The sequence below is a fragment of the Gadus morhua genome, chromosome 15, assembly GCF_902167405.1.
Source record: "Gadus morhua chromosome 15, gadMor3.0, whole genome shotgun sequence".
Taxonomy (NCBI): Eukaryota; Metazoa; Chordata; class Actinopteri; order Gadiformes; family Gadidae; genus Gadus; species Gadus morhua.
In genome coordinates, this window is record NC_044062.1 from 21,756,498 (window position 1) to 21,778,343 (window position 21,846).

Here is a 21,846-nt window from a genome sequence, read left to right on the forward strand (position 1 = left end):
ATGTTTTAGTCATGACTGACATGTTCACACGGTTTACAATGGCTGTACCCACGAAAGACCAGTCTGCTAAAACAACAGCCAGGGCCATTGTCAAGCACTGGTTTGTGTATTATGGCTGCCCCTCTAGGCTTCACTCAGACCAGGGGCGCAGCTTTGAAGCTAGTGTTATCAAAGAACTCTGTCGTATCTATGGCATCTCCAAGAGTCGTACGAGCCCATATCACCCCCAGGGCAACGCTCAATGCGAGCGATTCAATAGAACGATGCATGATATGCTTAGAACTTTGACGCCAGAGAGGAAGCGCAATTGGAAGGAGTATCTTCCTGAGCTTGTGATGGCTTATAACAGTCATGTTCATTCCTCGACGGGATACTCCCCGTTTTATCTCCTTTTCGGACGAGATGCACGACTGCCTCAGGACATTCTGGGGGGAAGAGACTTGGAGCCCAGTGACATTGACAACCTTGATGATTGGGTCCTCGACCACCACGAGAGGCTGAAAGTAGCAGCGGAGGCAGCTGGGGCGCCGCTCAGGATGCGTCACGGCGACGCAAACGTCTCTATGACCAGAAGTCACGCGCTGCACTTGTCAGATCGGGGGATCGAGTACTGCTAAGGAATCATCGACCAAGGGGAAGGTACAAGATCCAGGACAAGTTGGAGCCAGAGCCATATTTAGTGGTCAAGCAGAATCACCCCGACTTCCCTGTCTTCACAGTCAGGCCCGAAACAGGGGGGCCGTCAAAGGTAGTGCATCGAAATCAGATGAAAAATTGCACCTTTCAGACACCTATTAGAGAAGCAGTTTCTCCAAGGCACAAGAGAGCTGCATCTGGTTCAGACACTGACTCTGTAGGGTTAGTTTGCATTCCTCACACCCTTCACAACACACCAACATCAGGCGAGGGTAGGGGAGCTGGTCCAGGGGAGTTGCGGGATGTTGAGCCAGAGGCAGTCTTGGGTGGTAGCCTGGGGGAGGTAACTAAACATGAAGGGGGGGTTTATCTGAAGATGCAGATAACTCAGAGTCAGATAATGAGTCTGTAATAGTGAGACGCCCACAGAGGAACACTAGGGGTCAGTTACCTGTGAGGTATCGGGAGGGGTATGTTCTGAAGGGAGCTCCTTTTCCTTTGTTATCTTTTGTTTTGGTTATGTGATTTTGTTCAAAACTAACAAAAATGTAAAAGAAATTAATGCATGTGTACATCTGTTCTTGTTCTGGTGATGTTACATTGTATGAAAAAAAAAAAGAACATTCACTGTGATTTAGCAAGTGGAGAAGTCTATGATGTGGCAGGGTTTGGAAGGGGGGAATGTAGGTGTACACCTAGAGTGTGCATATATTTCTTGATATGTAGCCCCTACGATAACCTTTCCCTCAAAATAGCCTCACCCAATCGCACCACTGAACTTGGCCATAGGCTCGGCCAATCAATGACTTGCATGCAGGTGCCCTGGCGAATGGGAGGAGAGGAGAGGGCGGGACAAGAGGAGGTCGGCGGGAAAACACGGAGATGAAGGCGGCGGTTGGGCACGGTGCCATGGTGGACGGAGATTTCGAGATAGTAAATCAGTTATGCCCTGTTTACACCTACCCGATAGTGGGCCCCGATGGTGCCCGATGGCTAAATCAGCAGCTATCGTTATAACATCGGCAAATAGCGTGGTTGCATCGGGAAACACCGTTACTCTTCCCGGGAACATCGTTAGACAACGGGAAGAAACGGGAAGAAATGCTCAATGATCGGGCAACATCGGCAAAGAACGAACATGTTTGTTAATTTTGGGTCTATCGGGGTAGAATCGGTTACCAGGTGTTGCTATGGGCTAATCGGCTATAATCGGGAATAGAACGGGAGTATAACGTAAGACATCGCAAATCGTTCGGGAATTTTCCTGGGCACATCGGCTATATTCGTTAATCTTCCGCGCTTTATCGTGTTTTATCTTCTTTATATCGGCAACCTCAACACACGAAAGACCCTCGAGAACCCTAGACAAATAACGATTGTGAATGACCAGATTGTGTTAAGGAAGACCCTCAATCTGCCACTTGGGTATAAATAGGGGGTGATGGATGGATGTCCTACTTTTATAATTACAGGGTACTTCGCCCATTTAGAACCGGCGTTCTATTATTATAAAATCGCTATAGTAATATAAATAAATATATAAACAAATATCAGTCTAAACCAGTCTCCCCTTTGCCTTCTCCCGAAATGACGCCAAATGACGCCAAACGCGTCATTTGACGTGTTTGGCGTCATTCGAAATTGCGTCAAATGACGCCAAACGCACTTCGGGTGTCTTCCCTCGCATAAATCGTTATGTTATCGTTATAACATCGGGTATGTGTAAATGCTACCCCGATAAATTGACCCGATCATACATTTTTAGCCCGATGTCACCCGAATCACCCCGACTTCCTCATCGGTGGTCCATCGGCCATTAGCGGCCATTAGCGGGATGGTGTAAACGGGGCATTAAAGAACAGTTCAGCTCTTAGTTATTGCGTGTGCGTCATGTTTTAGGCCCCGTCCACACGAAGCCGATTTCATGGCGAAACCGCAAAGGTCTTGTACGGTTCGGCCTTCCGTCCACACAAAGCCGGCGAATCCGCTGACCGAAACCGCAAACTTCTGAAACCACCCTCGGAGGTGGTTTCAAATCTACCCGGTTTCGTTTTGGATTCGTGTGGACGCCTGAAACCGACTGAAACCGCAAACCATGACGTCATCGCCCCCCCCCCTTCGATCCTCTAGCCAATGACTGTTAAGCCCGCGGAGTCTCACCCTTTATGCGCATGCTCGCCTCTTTTCTTATTTATTTTCCTTCTGGATTTCTGTAGCAGAAGCAGCGCCCCTTATGGGCCTGGCTTGTGTACTACAGCGTTTCTACAGGTCTACCCGGTTTCGCTTGGCTTCGTCTTTACGGAGATACTTCGAAACCGGATAGATCGAAACCGTAGCGGTTTCGCCCGTTTCGGCTTCGTGTGGACGGGGCCTTAATCTGAGCTACGGAACCTTTACGGCTTGAGTGGCCAGTGGAAGAGTGGAAGACTCCACGCCATCAGTGCTGAAGATTCATCCGGTGTTAGCCAGTATAGTTCGCATAGTGCGAGGCGACCGTCCTTGCTAGGTAGTGCAGTTTGTTTATTCAGCTATATTACTAGCCCGTCGCCAACGTTGGAAGCCTTGACGACAGAGAACGAAGAGCCAACCAGTTCACTGCTACAGCCCGGGACGTATCTGTGGCTCATCTCACCTGCTCTCTCCCTCCACCTCCCTCTCGAAAGCCATTGATACACGGTGCGTTGGGTGAGTAAATAGGCCACCCTGCCAACCAAGACCATTCTCCACGGACAGCAACGCGCTCTCGATGGACATGTTCAATTGGTGAACGGTCGGCACATACGTGACGTGGACAATCCGAACCAAAAGGAACATTGAACTAAGAGTGGACATTGAGTGTGGTTATGTGTATTGTACAAAAACGTTTCTGAAGTTATTATTATATGTTACTATTGTGTGAATTGTATTAATGCTGTTGCTATTTACATGTGAGGTTCATCTGCAGTGAATGGTATTAGAGGTACCTGCTGATAGTATTGATTGAAAGTGGTATTGAGCCACTCTGGTGAAGTGGATGTTGTTGATATAAGATTTCGGAAGTTACATGGTGGTTACATACATTTGATTCATACATTTATTATTTTATTTCATGTTATTTTATTACTTTCCTATTTTATCTAATATCAGAAGACTAGTACATAGTATAATAAATAAATAACCACTCGTTTTTCAACTGATACACTATTGCTTTTATTTTTCCATCTTCTCTGAAGTAGGGGCGTCTCATCCTCTGTCCATAAGGTATAGTAGTTAGGGGGAATACAGGGTAAGACACACCAATACCTTCCGATATTCCGTCCTTTAGGTCTTCACCGTGACAGGTTAAAATCCTAAAGCCTAAGCTATTGTACTTCAACTGAGCGGATAGAGCAGACACGAGACTAATAGGTCTGGGGGTTAGGGACCTAGATCCTCTAACTTCCAGCCATTCAGGGAAGAGTGATTTACCCCTACCAAGCGGACGTAGGTCCCGTCCGCTACACAAGCACACATTTTACAAGAGAATTAAGGGCTTTCTTAAAAGAGAACAGATCTGAAAATTTGCACTGTTAATGGTATCAACCTAATGATGGCCGTATGGTAGTTATACAATAACAAAATAGTCTTATAGGCAAAATGGGTTGAGACTGTGGACGTTTGGCTTTTCTATGAAATTGTGGGAAAAGTAAACATTTTTAGAGCTGAAGACCATGGTGAAAAAGATGCATTCGATTTGAGAGATTAATATGATGAAATAATTTTGAGTCCAGGTCAATCTGATAAGGAGAAATAAGGCTAGTTCATAATCTTTTAAATAGCGCCACCTTTGGGTGCAGTACCACTATGGGTAGTGGGGGGTATTGGTGTCCACCTAACAGGGATTAAAATTAACGACGTCCCGTCGTCCCGGGGACGTAATTAATTGTCATCGGGAGGATTTTTATTTACGAAGAGAATTTGGCCACTGACTTCATTTTTTCTGAGTTTTCAACACTTTCTGCGATGTTCGCGATCGGTGGAAAGACAGGCTATTTAATGGAAAGGGCTTCGTTCAATTGGCTGGCGCGCTCGTGTTTGTGTTGTTCAGTGAGACAGCGGGGGTAAAATCCCCCGTTCGTCAGGCTTTCTTGGTTCAATGGAGAAGGCGGGGCTGCGCACGGAGTCAAAAAAAAAAGTGGGCCGGCCCACCGGGAGACTTCCCGATCTCTAGCCTATGCTGCAGAGCGAATTTAAATCGTCGGCAGAACGGCCTGGGGGTCTAACACCGTCATTTATCTAAATTTAATTTATCTAAATTTCATATGTATACATAGCCAGGGCTGCCAAGCCTCACGCTTTGAGTGTGACAGTCACGCAATTTGACCCATTCTCACACCACACGCCACACTTGCCATTTCTCACGCTTATTTCCCCATTCATTACTCTATTTTTTTTTCTCATGATAATAAGCTTTGGTCCTCGCGGCTTCGAGTGGTTATGTAGTCGCGCGGTGTCCACTTTGCGATGTATACGTTTGACAGTTTGTAAACAATCTCCCGCGACCTGCGCGTGTGAGCGTCTTGGTGGAGCGTCTTTGTATAAAGTGCCAAATTTGACTTCTGGACTGCATTCTGCAACATGTTCAAGAAGGGTAAGTAGGCCTACATCAATCGCCTTCTTTCAAATATACATTATACACAGAGATGTTTCTACTGGTTGTTTTCATATTTCATAACAGCATTATGTATAAAAACGTAAGGTAATACATTACTGAACTCTTCGTGTTAGTTAGCCAGCATAACTAGGTAGCAGCATAGTTTGATTTCTCAAAATCAGCTCACCAATAAAATCAATTCAAGTGTTCGTCCCGGGGGAAAGGCAACCGTTGTGACAGGTCGCTAGTACAGCTGTTATACAGTTATCCCATAGAAACCCTTATGCTTTTCCGTACACCCTCGAAAACAATTACTACGTTTTCTCATGCTGTGATAGACATGTTTAAGTGATCTAAGTTTTATTTCTACGAGTTGTGTTAATTCATAGTAATTTACGTCACGTTCTAATATAGAGATAAGACCGTTATTCATTCATAATTCCGTTAATGGCTAACGTTAGCACTTGCCACTGGTTAGCCAGCTGTGCAGTTCGCTGTAGTCTTCCATTTTTGCCGCCCTGTGGGCTCTCGCGCGCCCCCTTCTTTGAGGCGGAGCTAGAGTTGACCTCTTTTTCACTGCAGGTTATTATGTCAGATCAGCCAGACTAAATAGGTTCTACACATAGGCCTACGTGAAATACATTGTTGACAGGACATGCGCATGAAGTGCTACAATTTACATGATTATAAAAAGGCTTACAATGATTGGAATCATACAGATATGACATTTATAGCACATAACTGTAACTGTACAAATAGAACCAAATGGACCCATTGGGGCCTTTAATACAGTATTCAATAAAACACTAACATGTAGCTATCTTTTGATAGATGCTAGGTAAGACGATGCTAGGTAAGAGGAAGAGCCCACAGAGAGATCTGCTGTCATTCTGGGCAGTGCCAGCCCCCCCTTATGCACCCCCGGAAAAAGAGAGTGCAGAGGGCACAGAAGAAATGGAAGATAAAGCGAGATCAGAAGAGATTGAGGACAGTGAGGGCGAAGATTTTGATTGTATACAAATTGAAAACACAGAGACAGAAGAGCCAGCAGAAAAAAATGTGGAGATAAGAATAAATTCAGGGAAGAAGCAGAAGGCCAAAAGTGGAGCAGCCCTCTACAGGTGCACTTTTAAAAGGGAGTGGACAGCAGAATGGCCCTTCATTAGTGTAGGCACAACCACCGCCTACTATTGGTGCTCTGTTTGCCGACATGAGAACAGCTGTGCCCATCAAGGCAAGGCTGATGTCGCAAGGCATATCAAAAGCAAAATACATCGTTCAAAAGAACAGGCAGCACAGTCAACAGCCAGCATTGCACCATATTATGGCCCAGCCACTGTTGGTGGCATGACATCTCAGGAAGTCAAGGTACTAGGCGTTATACCCGCTGCTAGTAGCTGAATTGCACTTGTAGGTTATATGAGCATAAATACATAGTAAATGAAACAAATGCCTAGCTAATCTGATGTTCATTTGAACTGTTCTTATTTGTTTATTTTTGTATGTAATAGTGTTTTCCTATGGACCTTGAGTCTGCTGCTAAGACATTCATTCAATTTTATTAATGTTTTTGCATGATTTGCTCTTTAATTACATCCTTTCTGTTGCAGACAAGGAGAGCTGAGGTAAAGTTAGCAGTGTCGATGGTGGAACACAATGTGCCATTTGCAGTAGCCGATCACTTCAGCCCATTGCTGAAAGAATGCTTCAAAGATTCCCCTACTGCACAGAGCTTCAAGGCTGCCCGCACAAAAATGTCCTGCATAATAAATGAAGCAGTGGCTCCTCACTTTAGAAAGGAACTGGTCATGAAGATGAGGACCAATCCTTTCACGTTGATCACAGATGGATCAAATGATACAGGTCATTACATTTTCCACATTTTCCAGCACCCATTTTAGATATTAATTAATGTATTATATTAATCAGAACAAACACACAAACAATTTCAGTCTGATGTGTACCTTTAATCTGACATATATCATATATGTACCTATCGTTACAGGACGTGAGAAGATGAACCCGCTCACTGTGCGGGTATATGACAGTGATCTCAGCAAAGTTGTCCACAGGTTCCTGGATATGTGCCCCACCAGCGGGCCAAACTGCGGCACAGCTGAAGTCATCTACAAGAAGATGGATGAGGCCATGCAGAAAAACGCCATACCATGGAGAAACTGTGTCAGTCTGTCAGTTGATAATGCCCCTGTCAATACAGGAGCAAGGAACTCCATCGCATCCAGAGCTCATCAAGAACATGGCAGTATCTACATCCATGGGTGCCCTTGTCACATCATCCACAACACTGCCAAACAGGCTGGCCAGGCCTTTTTGGAGGTCAGTTGCTTAAGACCCTCCGTATGCCTTATGCCTAATGTCACGTCAAACAGGTTGTTATGCTGTGCGGTCATGAACCAATGACAACAATGTCTTGTGACTATAAATAATCATGTATTTTGCAGGTGTGTGGATTTGATCCAGAGGATCTCGCTGTGGATGTTGGATATTGGTTTAAAGGAAGCACCAATCGCAAAGGTTACCTAACAGGTATGTGTGTGCAGTCCCAATGTAGTACAAATTAAATCTATAATACTTTGATCAAATTGGCATTAAGATGTTCCATTCTTGTCCTAGAATTCTGTGAGCTCCATGGAAGTGAGTATATGGAAATGCTCATGCACGTTTCTGTTCGATGGTTGAGCCTGGAGAAGTGTTTGACTCGTATCCTGCAGCAGTATGAGCCACTGGCCAGCTACTTCAAGTCATTAAGTAGGCATCACATTTTAATGATGCAAATGCATGGTTATTAGAGCAGACTGAAAAGTAAATAAAGTATGTAGTATGCACAACCATTTTTTTCTCTCTTTTTCCCACAGATGACAAACAGCCAAGGTTCAGGAGGCTTGTGGTGGCATTCTCTGACTCAATTACAGAGGTGTACCTACTGTTCTTTCAAGCAACTTTTCCAGTCTTCTCCACATTCAACCTCCTCCTCCAGAGAGAGAAGTCGTCAATCTTCCTACTACATGATGAGGTAAATTGGAACCGTTGGGATACAGTTTGCTAGTATGATGTTCTATGTTTGTTCCTTTTTTATTAGCAGGAAATAAATGTAAATTTGTAAATCTTTTCTGACATTTTTAGATGAGGGGTTTTATCCGCAAGCTGCTCTCAAAGTTTCTGAAGCCCGCAGCATTGCAGCACCGGGAACTGCATGAAATATGCTTTAAGGAGCCATCCAACCAACTGCCAGGTGATTAGTAATTGTCCAGGTTTTACACATGCACTATCCACTCACTGATCTCACTCAACACACTTTTCGTTAGAGGGCTGCAGTCATCTCGTCACAATCACTGATATGATGAAGATACTTAAAGGGGTGCTTTCAAGTTGGCTATTGTGGTTTTTGATGGTGACTAAAGTGACTCAACACAGTCTTGTTCCCGTCTCATACTGACATGTTACTGCATACAGCATCGTTAATGACCTCTGCAGTTGTTGATTTGTGTCTCTTGTAGGAGAAAAGTTGGTGATTGGCTTCACTACTCGAGTTACACTCAACAGGCTCCTTGAAGCAGGAGCCATTACACCGCAGCAAGTGCAGAGGTTCCAGAAGGCAGCAGTGGCGTTTCTGGAAAGGGCTGTGGAGTATGCCATCAAGAAACTCCCCATGAAAGAGCCTCTGATTAAACATGCCATGTTTCTGGATGTCCAGCAGAGAGCAGAGTGTGGAGTAGAAGATGCCTTCTACTTTGTCGACAGGTAAGTTGGGCTATCAAGTAAAGTACATTTTATCTATAGTGCCAAATCCTAACACAAGTTATCTCAATATGCTTTGCAAGTAGAGCAGGCTTAAGACCAGGCACATTTTCTTGTTTGATCCACATCTGAAAAACAACCCCTGTTTCAGTTACACTACTTTACCAGATCACTGCACATTTTTTTTCTTTTTAGATTTCCTGAACTTCTCCCATACAATGGACCTGAAGAGCGTGACAAACTTTGTGAGGAGTTTCTGGACTACCAGACCATGGACATTGCCATGCCCGACGACCCAGCAATGTTTGACTTTGAGAGATTTTGGGGGAACATGGCATCAATGAAGAACAAGGTAAGAATTATTCTGTACTCATGGGAATACCCATTGACATAATCAACTTAATAGTACAAAAAAATACTTGTGAGTAATTAGGCTTCCTATGTGCATTTTTCAAAGGTGACCGGTATGAGCAGATTTGGCAGGCTGTCTTGTATTGCCAAGTTGGTCTTGGTCATGCCTCACTCCAATGCTGATGCAGAGCGAGTTTTCTCTATGGTTGGACTAAATAAGACCAAGACCCGAAACAGTTTGGCTCTTGAGGGAACTCTGTCATCCATCATGACCGTGAAGATGGCGAGCCTTGAGCCAGACTGTTTTAAGTGGGAGCCCCCTGCCTCTGTCATCAAGGCATCAAAATCTGCCACCAACACCTACAACGTTAGACATGCTAAATGATTGACAAATAAATGTATTTTGTCAAAATTCTTGTCTTGTTAATTTCTGGTTAAGAGAGGTTAGGAGGCCACAGTGCAGAGAGCAGCTGGCATGGAGGTGAGGACATCAGTCCTAAGGTATAAATCAATGTTAAAAAAGGCCAATTTTTTTGGTCGGCGGCCGAACGCTTCTGACTCTAAAGTCTCACTCTTGTCATTTTCTGAAACTTGGCAGCCCTGCATAGCATTTCACATTAATCACAATTATTACATGGGTCTTCTCAATGCCATGGAACGCTCCGTTCACTTGCATGGGACCTTCACAACTTCCGGCGGTGAATAATATTTGATAATTCACCGTTACTAAGTATAATCATGAGTAGAATTAACCGCTGTCAAGGAAAACAACAGATTTTTCGCCTCTAATGAAGTCTTTGGTTTCACTCCGCAAGTACCGGCAACTTTTCAACCCCGGCGTCTTCGGTTGCTAAGCAACGTCAACGTCTTTGGCGGACTATTTCTCTGCTGATCAACACTACGAATGCAGGTGGTATCAAATAAATTGTAAAAAGACACACAATGTGAAGTTATTGTTTCGTTTTGGCAAGTAGCCGTGTGATAAGCGGGATATGTAGAGAACATCGCCGGGCTCGATCGAAGATAAGCCCCTTCAGGGAGAAGGCAGTCTCGCGCTGCTCGAGCGGCAAGCAGTGCGAGAGCCTTCTGATCTGTGATCACAGGCGCAAAACTGGGGTCACGTAGATAGACCACAGTTCTGCGAGGGTGTTGCTTGTCATCTGGAAATTAATATACTATTTCATCAACATAATGTATTGTGTTTTTATTATATTATCAGTAGGCCTAAGTAACGACTCAAAATGTAAAATATATTTATGGGAAAAATTCGGGACGATTCGGGACGGTTCAAAATGTTTTTCGGGACGTTTCTGGGACGGTGGTGAAAAAAAGTTAATTTTAACCCCTGCCACCTAATAATAGTCATATGTTTTTATATACAATACAGTGTTTCCCCCAGTAAATGTCTTAGTCAAGGTGGTCAAGGAGCGGGGGGGGGGGGGGTCTCCCTGGTTAAATTCAATTAAAAAAGCTTGATGTCACGACCATTGTTGTGAACACCGATGCATTATTGATCTTTATTTTTACACCTGATGGAAGTATGTTTTCTTTCCCTACGAGAGTTTTCTACTTTGTTAATGCATAATAATTAAAAAAAAAAGAAAAAAAATTGATAATTTTTTTTATATATTTTATATACATTGAATCAGAATCAGAATCAGAATCACTTTTATTACATCTTATAGTACAGTACTCAAGAGTAAAAATCTTAGGCTTGGTTCCTCAACATTCACATAGCAGCAACAGTAAAAGATAAAATAAATACGAATAAGAATAAGAAACCATATGAAAAGGAACAAAGTAAAATAAATAAATAAATAAGTAAGTAGCAGCATCAATAATACTAAAAAGTAACAACAGTCTGTTGTTGTGGTGTGCGTGTGGATGGTTGGGGAGGAGTGTGTTTTTCCAGGAGTCTGACTGCTTGGGGGAAAAAACTGCTTGTCATCCTCTGGGTTTTGGCCCTTAGGCTTTGGTACCGCCTCCCTGACGGCAGTAGCTCAAACTGTTTCTGGTTGGGGTGGCTGGGGTCCCCAATGATTTGGAGGGCCTTCCTGACACACCGGGCCTTGTAGGTTTCCTGGATGGAGGGAAGCTCACATCCGCTGATCCTCTCAGCTGTCCGCACTACCCTTTGCAGCATTTTGCGGCTTTGGGCAGTGCAGTTCCCGTACCAGGCAGTGATGCATCCAGTCAATATGCTCTCCGTTGTGCCTCTGAAGAAGGCCCCCAGGATCTTGGGCCCCATGCCAAACTTTTTCAGACGCCTAAGGTGAAATAGGCGCCGCTGTGCTTTTTTCACCACCTGGTTGGTGTGCTCCTCCCAGGTGAGGTCTCTGGTGATGTGGACTCCCAGGAACTTAATGCTGTGTACCCTCTCCACAGCAGACCCATTGATGGAGATGGGGTGTTGAATCTGTCTCTTCTTCCTGAAGTCCACTACGAGCTCCTTGGTCTTATCGGTGTTGAGAATGAGGTTGTTGTCCTGGCTGTACTGAGCCAGACAGTCGACCTCGCTCCTATAGGCCGTCTCATCACCATCAGTGATCAGGCCCATGACTGTCGTGTCATCGGCGAACTTGATCACTGCATTGGATCCATGTGTAGCCACGCAGTCGTGGGTGTATAGGGAGTAGAGGAGGGGGCTTAGGACACAGCCCTGGGGGGCTCCTGTGCTGATGGTCAGAGGGGCGGAGATCTTAGGACCCATCTTCACCACCTGTTTTCGATCCATCAGGAAGTCAAGGATCCAGTTGCATAGGCTGGGATCAATGCCTAGGTCCCTGAGCTTCCTGTCGAGTCTGGAGGGGACTATTGTGTTGAATGCCGAACTATAATCAACAAACAGCATCCTCACATAGGTGTTCCTCTTGTCGAGGTGGGCGAGGGCTAAGTGGAGTGCTGTGGCAATGGCGTCATCTGTCGATCTGTTCTTCCGATAGGCAAATTGGTGGGGTTCCAGGGCTGGTGGCAGCATTCTGCAGATCAGCACCTTGATGAGCTTTTCAAAGCATTTGCTCACTATGGGGGTGAGAGCAACAGGGCGCCAGTCGTTTGGGCATGTTACCTTGCTCTTCTTTTGTACAGGAATGATTACTGATGACTAGGGATGGGCATTTGAAGAAATTTCCTTGATCGAGCATCGCTAGAGTTATCGATCAATTATCGATTAATCATTAACTTTTTTCTATAGGCTATATTGAAATTCCCGTTGGTAGAAAATGCAGCATGTTTTTATCAATGAAATCTTTATTCCAACAATAATGTATGGGCCAACATTAATACAATACAGTTAACTTGAAGACCTACAACTGTTTAACAGTTTTAAAATAATAAATACAGGCATTATAGGTTATAGGCCTATGCGGCGCTCGTAAAGTCCGAACAATGCGCCTACAGGCGCTCTTAAAGGTTTGGAAACGATTCAACAAGACTAAATCGGTAGCCTATTCCAATTACAATAAGTAGCCAACTTATCGGACAACAATAATCAAACAAAGGCAGTAGGCTAAAAGTGGGCATTAAACTGTATAACTGTTTTGAAAAAACGGGGGAAAAAAGGCCGACATATAATGCCTATAGGCTGCAGCCGGCGTGCGGAAAAGGCTCGCAACAAAAAGATGAGCCACCCATTTACAAACAATTGCATGAACTAGTCTATCTAAAAGCAATACCTTATTGAACATATATAAGGCTGAACTTGTTGCTAAAATATCAGCAATATCAATTTTGGCAAAATGTAACGACTCCAAGAGGCACCAAGCCGAAAGAAATGCGGAGCGAGAGACAACACATTAAGAAAAAAAAGAGCGACTCACATACGGTGGTGACTGTCCCTACTGTCCATAGCATACAGTAACTCCAGCCTACATATTTTTGTTTAGGAATATAAGCATGTTAACATGCTCGCGGGTCAGACGCGAACGCAGCCTTGTAACTGTCAGTCCAGCAGCAGTAAACACTCGCTCTGACGGGACCGAAGTTGCGGGGATGCAGAGGTATTGTCGCGCTAACTTTGACAGCCTGGGGAACCTTCTTCCATTCACTTTCCACCAGTCGGCAGGGTGGTATTTCTCCCACATAATGATATTCAATTAAATGCTTCAAGACTCACAGTATGCAACACAACGTCCTTTTGATCGATAACAATATAAATTGATCGACGCATTTCTTAACGATCGATTATCGAGCATCGATTAATTATGCCCATCCCTACTGATGACTTGAAGCAGGCTGGCACTATGCCCGTGGAGAGGGAGAGGTTGAAAATGTTTGTGAATACACCAGCCAGCTGGTCCGCACATACTTTGAACACCCGGCCAGGTAACCCATCTGACCCGGCCGCTTTTCGGATGTTGATGCGTTTGAACACCACACGTACATCCTCTTCTGTGATGACAAGAGCGCTGGCTGTATTATCTGCGTCCTCTGAGTAGGTCCTCTCTAGGAGACTGGTTTGGCTCACTTCAAAGCGGGCGTAGAAACTGTTCAGCTCGTCAGGTAAAGAGACAGAAGTATCAGCTGTGCAGCTAGAGGTCTCTTTGAAATCAGTGATGGTGTGTAGTCCCTTCCACATTGTGCGTGGGTCATTGCTGCTCAGCTGTGCCTCTATTTTTTTGCCATAATTGCCATAATATTGCTAGTCAAGGCAGGGCCCTATTGTTGATAAGGCGGCCGCCTTAACAACACAGTGCTGGGGGAAACACTGCAATAACAAAATGGTCATATAAGAAAAATGGGCTAACTGCTCGAACTTTATTGGCCAATGCTTCTCCAATGGAACTAAATAAAACAAATTCAGTTTGATGATTTTGTGAGGCTTGGTCTAAAGATTTCATGGGGCGATTTTGTTGAATTTTTGATTATTTTTGTAGCCTGTGAATCTTTTATTTTATCTTTTTTTATCTTTTCTCTTTTTAGGGATTTATAGATGCATCTGATTCTGATTCTTCTCTAATATTATGAAAGAATTTTGAGTCCAGGTCAATCTTGTGAGGAGAAATAAGCCTAATTCACCATTCGCCAGCGTTGGGTGCAGTACTACAAATGTGGGTTTATAGGTAGTGCCAGTGGGGGTTATTGTGACCATGCCTAAAAATTTCAAGAGTTTTCGACTTACGGTACAGGCTCTATTATGACTTTTACAGAATTTGAGAGAAAAAAAACTTCACGGAAAAAATAGGGGACCAATTGCTCAGACCCCTAATAATAATACAATATAATATATAGGTATTTATATAATATTATATCTAATATCACGGCCAAAAGCTATGTGCGCCTCGGATGATATTATTAACCACAAAGACTGCGTCTGACGTTTCTGGTACTTCCACAACAAGTAAAGACTCATAGTGGGGGTTATCTCGGCCATGATTGAGTAGAATTGGGGGAAAGGAACTTTGGCCTTGACTCTCTGAAGTCCATATTGAACCGCGACATGGAGGAGAAAGGGATTGTACTCCGGGAGCTGAGCTGCCGGACTGCCGCTGAGCTCCCCCCGCCAGTGTTGCTTGTCCGCTGGTCCACAAAATCTTAGCTATGCTCTAATTGGAGGGGGTTGGGGAAGTGGAGGGTAATATTCAAATGTTCCCCCTCCCTACGTAGTAGGGGGCGCCAAAACTGACTCGCTCGTTTGGTAACTGTAGCCGGGGTACTTTCAGAAATGCATATCCAACTCAAAAAATCATGTACAGACTTTTTGTAGTTTGTTTGCGTGTGGGAGCACCAGAGACCCAAAACAACACCCCAAATCCCAGGAAAAGTGTTGTTTTCATAATATGTCCCCTTTAAATCATACTGAAAGGAAGTCAAGGTGATAATCATAAAATCTTTTTGAAGACAAACAATAGCGTACATCACGCAGTTCTCATTTTCTCATTGACCTCGTGGCCTCCATGGATCAGTGACTCTGTGACAGGAAACGGCCGCCAGGCTGGGGACACCTGGCCGGGGGCAGCAGAGACCCCAAGGGATGTGTGTCCGCTGTGGCATCCGTACGCCAAGTAGAGCCTTACCCGCCTCAGACCCATCTGTCAACTTCCATCCATCCATCAGTCCATCCCTCCACAGATCCACCCCCAGCTTCCCCTTCACCCAGCTCCCCTCATATCTACCCATTCATGCCTTATTCTCCCTCACTTACCTTTAGTAATTATGAACTGTCGCAGCATTTTAAAGGACCAAGGCTTGTCTGAGCCAGGACCTCGTGTTGTACCTCCCAAAGCATCTTCTGAGGCAAAGTAAAACCCCCCCTAAAACGACCCAGTTTTACATATTCAAGGTCACCTTGAAAGAGATAAGAGTTGTGCAAGAGTATGATGTGTGAACTCCCTTTTTGTTATGGCCCGTAGCTAAACTGACCACAACAAAAACCCAGATTGCACTTGAGCTGTCGTTTAATATGATGAAGTTGATGAATATAGGTTTAAAGCTAACTCAACTGTACAGTGTACTGTTATTGTAAATGCAATGTGTGTGTGTGTGTGTGTGTGTGTGTGTGCGCGCGCGTGTGTTTGTGTGTGTGTGTGCGTGTGTGTGTGTGTGTGTGTGTGTGTGTGCGCGCGCGCGCGCGCGCGCGCGTGTGTGTGCGTGTGTTTGTTGCATGACAGTAAGTGTGCTCCAGGGAGGTTCACAGCCAATTTCTCTCTATCTCTAAAACCAGTTTGTCTTATTAGAAAACTAAAATTGCGGTCGCTTATATTCATATCAGCGTAAGAGCAGAAAATAAAGCCTTGAGTTACTTGTTTTCCAATATGTCTCGAAAAATGGACATGGATTAACATGCTCCCTTTCCTTGCAATAATTCTAAAATGTGCATAAGAAGAAAACAGCGACGGGTCTAGAGTTTCATTAGCCTTTACCAAGTATCCTGTTTGGTGTCTGGCCATCGTCAGTCTTTTCCCAGACACTGGCCAGGGTCATGCAAGATCAGAACTAATCACATCCCAGTCTAGCAGGGGGCACCTTTTATGCCAGTCCATTGTAGCCACACGCACACACACACACAAACACACACACACTAAAGCCCCTTTCCGCGCACCCACACACACACCCGCACACAGTGATACACTTCTGTGTCTCCAATTAGTAATAACCTTCATGTCTTTTATATCTTCATTTATATTTGTTTAATTGTCCTGTTGTGAAGGAACACATTTTGAATTGTGTAATAAAGGATAATAATTATCATGAATTTAAAGAATGCTTGTTTTTGTGTTTCGAATCCCAGCACTCTGTTCATAATTATTCTCAGCAGCTTTGGGCAGCTGTTTGTTCTTATTCACCCATTGGTACTTACTATTGCAATGGTTTTTTATGCTTTTATGTGTGTGTGTGAAGGCACTTTCCTTACAACAACAGCGGTAATATTGTCTCTTATGTGTCTTATAACCATTAGCATATCTTCAAGCTACTACCACTATGTCACAGGGGGGCACATATTGTAATCTGTGGGGTCTCACAGGAGACAACAGATAGACGTCCGAACACAAACAAAGACAAAAGCAAAATAACTCAAAAAGCTGAGGAACACGAGTCAACAGTGACAACAGGTGAACCCAATGAACCAATGAATACAAGTCAAACGGTCGACAGTAATGAGGGGGGCCTGGGGGGACAGCTAGGGGTCATCACAAGCGACAGCCGTGACCTTCTGCTTAGAAAGCTCAGGGGGAAGAGGCAAGCATGTAGCTCCTCTAACAGCCTCTAGGTTGCCTGCTGTATGCTGGCAGAATGGCCAATTACCATAGACCGTTTTCACAAAGGCGTCCCTAAACTAGTGATGATGGGTCTACAACCCGTTCCCTGGATCATAAAGGAGCTAACCAATAATGAGTGTTTTGAGTTTTATTTGTTTCCCCTATAATGTCACCTGAAGAAAATGTGTTTAATTCTCATAATAGAGTGCAAATATTTGTTTTCTTCTTTTGATGAGGATCTCAGTGGCTAGTTATTTTCAATGAAATGAATTTCAAGAGGTCCTGGTTCACAGTTATATTGTACTAATGATTTCTGCTGCTGTAGGATTCTCAAAAAAACAATGATGCTCCCTAGAGGGCAAAGCTACACTGCTGCTCCTCATGTGTAAACCAATGGGTGGTCACCACTGACAACACAGGGGGAAGGGCTGGCGTGTCGCACAGGAACCACACACGCATACATAACCTCGTTGAAGACAGCTTTCCCGACTGCATCAAGGGCAGCTTCTTGGCTGCCTAACACCCAGAGGTAGAGAGGGACCGTCATAGCTTAGAGCGCTGGACTCCCTGAGGACAGTATGTTGGTTTTTAACCTTGAGGAGAAGCCATAGCTGTGCAGAGAATATTTAACGTTACTACTTTTAGTCATGCAAATGACAAAATAACACGGGTTAGGTCCTGTCATGTGATTTAGTACAATGGGAGGGTTGTCCTTTTGAATATTTGAAATTGAATTCCTACAGTTTCTCCATTATGGACACTGTGGTGCCCTGTCAGCAGGGATGCTGTGTGGGAGCATGACTGAAACCCACCTGGGTCCTGGCCTGGGCCCTGCGGACCGGAAAGGGTCTGTGCCGGGCCGCTGGAGGTATACAATGCCCTGACTCTTTAATCCAGCCACACATTCCAATAGGAATTCTTTTGGGGATGAGACCCAGAACCTCCCATCTGGGAGTCAAACACCCTATCAGGCACCCAACCATCCTGCAATAACCCCTGTGCCTAAACAGAAATTTGGTATCAATACATTTAATAACAAATTAATGTAAATAGCAACCCTTTGTAACATACACAATTAAATAATGATAAAGTAGTACTTCAATGATAACAGACAGGCAGGTAGTCGGACAGACAGGTTTTGTAACAATCGAGCAAGCAGGGGTTTATGAACAGGCAGGTATACAGACAGGCGGGGGTTCAGTAACAGGCAGGTAGACAGATTGGGTGGTAGAAAGACGGGCAGGTAGACAGAATGGTGAGGTCCTGTAAACAGGCTGACAGTCAAACAGGTGAGGGTCTGTCAGACCGAACACAGGCAGAACCATGGTCGCCAGAACAACGGAACAGCAGAATAACTATCTAAAGAATAACTCAATGAGGTCGAGGGCCAAGAGCGAACACTGACTGCTAAGGTCTAAACAACGATCTAGCCATGAGTGACTGGAGGAGCGGGGTGGATACGGCATGCTGATGATAGAGATTGCCGGCAGGTGTGTAGACAGAAGGAGATGAATGGATGACATAATCAGGAAGCGGAGGAAACAGCGATGCTGTCCCCCTAGGAGGCAGAAGTGGACGACGGGAGCCATAAACACGCATGTCATGCAAATACTTATGCGTTCAATACAAAACCTGCCATTGGCACATACACACGCACAGAAAAACATCCACATACATACCACGGGATGTTCCTTTACCACAATGGTATGCTCCACACATACCATTGGGAGCCCCTGCTAACAAGGAAAGCATTTCCCCGCTAGTTTATTACAAACGTTTATTAAATGTAGTTAGTCGGAGAGGCTATTTCTCGAAGGTGTTCACCAAACAAATCAAGACAAACCAACAAAATTAGGCATTCTGGAACTGCATAGCACATTGTCTCTGTAGCTACGCTTTGTGTTTCTTGTCATGGAGAAGTGGAGGGGGTCTGCATGGATGTTTATCTGTAGCACATCATCTTCACATTATAGAGATCAGCAGATGTCACCGGATTAGTGACGTCTGGGCGGGTTCTGCTGGGAATCACCCACACAGAACCGGATTAATGCAGGATTCAGCCTGCAAGTAGAAATTCTGTATTTACTGTGGGAAGAAAAGGGATCCTTAACACTTAAATACACACGCACGCACGCACGCATGCATGTACGCGCACACACACACACACATTAATTTACACACACGCACACACACACACACACACACACGGCTGGGGTGCCGAGGAGGCGGTTGTCCCCCTTGCTCTGGCGTTGGAGGGGATGGCAGCACAGGTGCTGCTCGACCTGGACCAAGCGGACCAGCGAGACCTTCAGGCCCTGATCAGAGCACTGGAGAGGCGGTTCGGTGACCGGGTCTTCCGTGACCAGAGCCGACAGTTACTGTCTTCCCACTGCCGCAGGGAGCAAGAGAGCCTGGGGGTCTACGCTGCTGACGTCCAGCTCTTGACCCGACGCGGCTACCCGGAATTCTCCGCGGCTGTGTATGGGGGGACGTGCGACGTCTGGCCTGCAGGGGAGTATGGGCAGGTTGGGAGCGCACTGGATTGGCTGGGGGGGGTTGGACCTGAGTGCGAGCAGGTGTCAGCATTCAGGCCAATCAGGGAGTGTTTGTATTTATGTGCCTGCTTTGTTGTCAGTAGGAACCAGACCGGGGATTAGAGAGAGAGAGATCCAACGCGATCCCCACCAGAGATCGCAGGTCGCAGAGCGCTCAACGCGAGGACTCTCCCGGACGTTAATTTATAGTTTCAAGTCTCTGTTTGGTTTGCTAACATTTGAAATAAAGAAGCTCCCAATGAGGGAAGACGAACTGTGGTCTCCGCACACTCTCTGACCTGCTACAGTGTGCTTTCGTGTACGTTTTGAAAGTCTCCACTGAAGGGGCACAGCGGATGTTGGGGGGGAGCTGGTTCCACAGAGTGGGGGCAGACACGCAAAAGGCCCTATCCCCAAAGGTCTTGAGTCTTGTGTGGGGAATTGCCAGCTGGTCCTTGTCAGAGGACCTGAGGGGCCGCAGGGGGTGTAGGGGTGGAGGAGGTCAGAGAGGTAACGGGGGGCAAGAGCATGACGGAACTTGTATGTGAGTAATAGAATTTTGAATTTAGGGCTGGGCGATATGACCAAAATATCATATCCCGATATAGGTCATTCATATCCCGATAACGATATATATCACGATATAGCACATTTTCCGTAAATTCAATGAATAAATACAGTTTTTTCGTTTGAGTGCCGCAGCAGCTAAATTGAATGATTCGTGCATATATAAGCCGCACTGGACTATAAACCGCAGGTGTTTTAATGTTTAATTACCATTAGGGCTTACCCAAATGCCATTTTTCTGGCTTCGAATACTCGTTCCAGAAAAAAACACCATCAAAAACATTAATAATCCCTATAAACTCCCTGGAACCGATTGGAACCGTGTCTGCATATTTTGTTGAAGATTTAATAGCTTTTGAAGGTTAATTAGTAGGCCTAAGTAGGTTGAAGTTCTTTAGTTTTTTCCTGTGAAAGCGAACAGCTGTTGTTCCGTTCCAAATCAGCTGTCCTCTGCCGCACCGTTATAGAGTGGCGAAGTCACGCCCCTTCCGGTAGGGCTCATGGGACCTATGAGATCGAAAAATATGAATGGGTGTCAATGGAGAGAAAATAATTATTATCTGGTCCCGGTCTTTTTATGCCCTGGATTACACATATGTTGTTTGTGAATTTAAAGGATAATTTTTCATGCAAAGAGTTCGACCGTTTATTGTGCAATTGTTCAGATAAAGGCTGTAGAGAAAACACAACGAGAAAGACTACACGGCTCGTATGTGACGTCACGCTCCCTGCGACTGACGTGGAGAAGACCGACAATCTTCCCATCGGCATAACTGAAACTCTGCACGGTCCCCGACTTATAATGGTTTTCACCTCTTTCGATGCTTTTATCCTCCCCTTGGAAAAAGCGGTGAAGTGGGGCAGAGAGATCGCCATCTCTGTGCCGAGTTCCAAGGGCGGGTGTGGTGACGTATATCATATGCGTCGAGAGCAGCGAAGAGCTGTAGTTCACAAAGCAGCCTCACATAAAACCTAAAATTATCAAACTTCTTCACGAACCTTTTTAGTTTTCTTTGCATGAGAAATTATCATTTAAATCCACAAACAACATCTGTGTAATCCAGGGCATAAAATATATATATATAAAAAAAATAAATATATATATATATATATATATATATATATATATATATATATATATATATATATATATATATATATATATATATATATATATATATATATATATATATATACACATAGATCAATAATGAACTAAGAAGAAAGTAAAAAAAGCACTGAAAGCCATTTTCCCCCATTACCTCTACAGGGCTAGATTATTGGATTATTTATCTTTTTTATAAAAAGTTATAATTAATACGATACAATATATGATTGTACTTTCACCACAAAACTTTATTCCTTCTAATGTGACATCATACTCATGATGTGTTTCATCTCGATACAGAAAAACTAAATGGAAGAGATTATGGTGGTTATAAATCGATGTGGGTTGCTTAATTGCCACTTATTCATTATGGGATTGTTAATCTTTCTCCAGAGGTTTAAAGTGTTAAAACGTATTTTTTCATATTCACATTTTATTTGGTTTAATTATTTAACCTTCATAGGACTATAACAAAATCTTGTTAATAATTGCAATTTAAAAACTACTTATAAATAAATAAATATATATTTCTAAATGATGTACTATTAGCCAACTAAAACACAATTATATAAACTGCATGTA

At 44.3% G+C, this 21,846-nt stretch overlaps 1 protein-coding gene across 1 annotated transcript; it reads left to right on the top strand.

The window, feature by feature from the left end:
* Nucleotides 1-4,922: 4,922 nt before the first annotated feature.
* Nucleotides 4,923-9,787, top strand: LOC115560496 (uncharacterized). Its single transcript, XM_030379948.1, has 10 exons — nt 4,923-6,616; nt 6,859-7,111; nt 7,254-7,585; nt 7,711-7,795; nt 7,883-8,017; nt 8,125-8,282; nt 8,393-8,501; nt 8,767-9,010; nt 9,203-9,359; nt 9,465-9,787. The coding sequence occupies exons 1-10, from the start codon at nt 6,080-6,082 to the stop codon at nt 9,741-9,743; spliced, it is 2,289 nt and encodes a 762-aa protein (XP_030235808.1). The 5' UTR covers nt 4,923-6,079; the 3' UTR covers nt 9,744-9,787.
* Nucleotides 9,788-21,846: the final 12,059 nt, after the last annotated feature.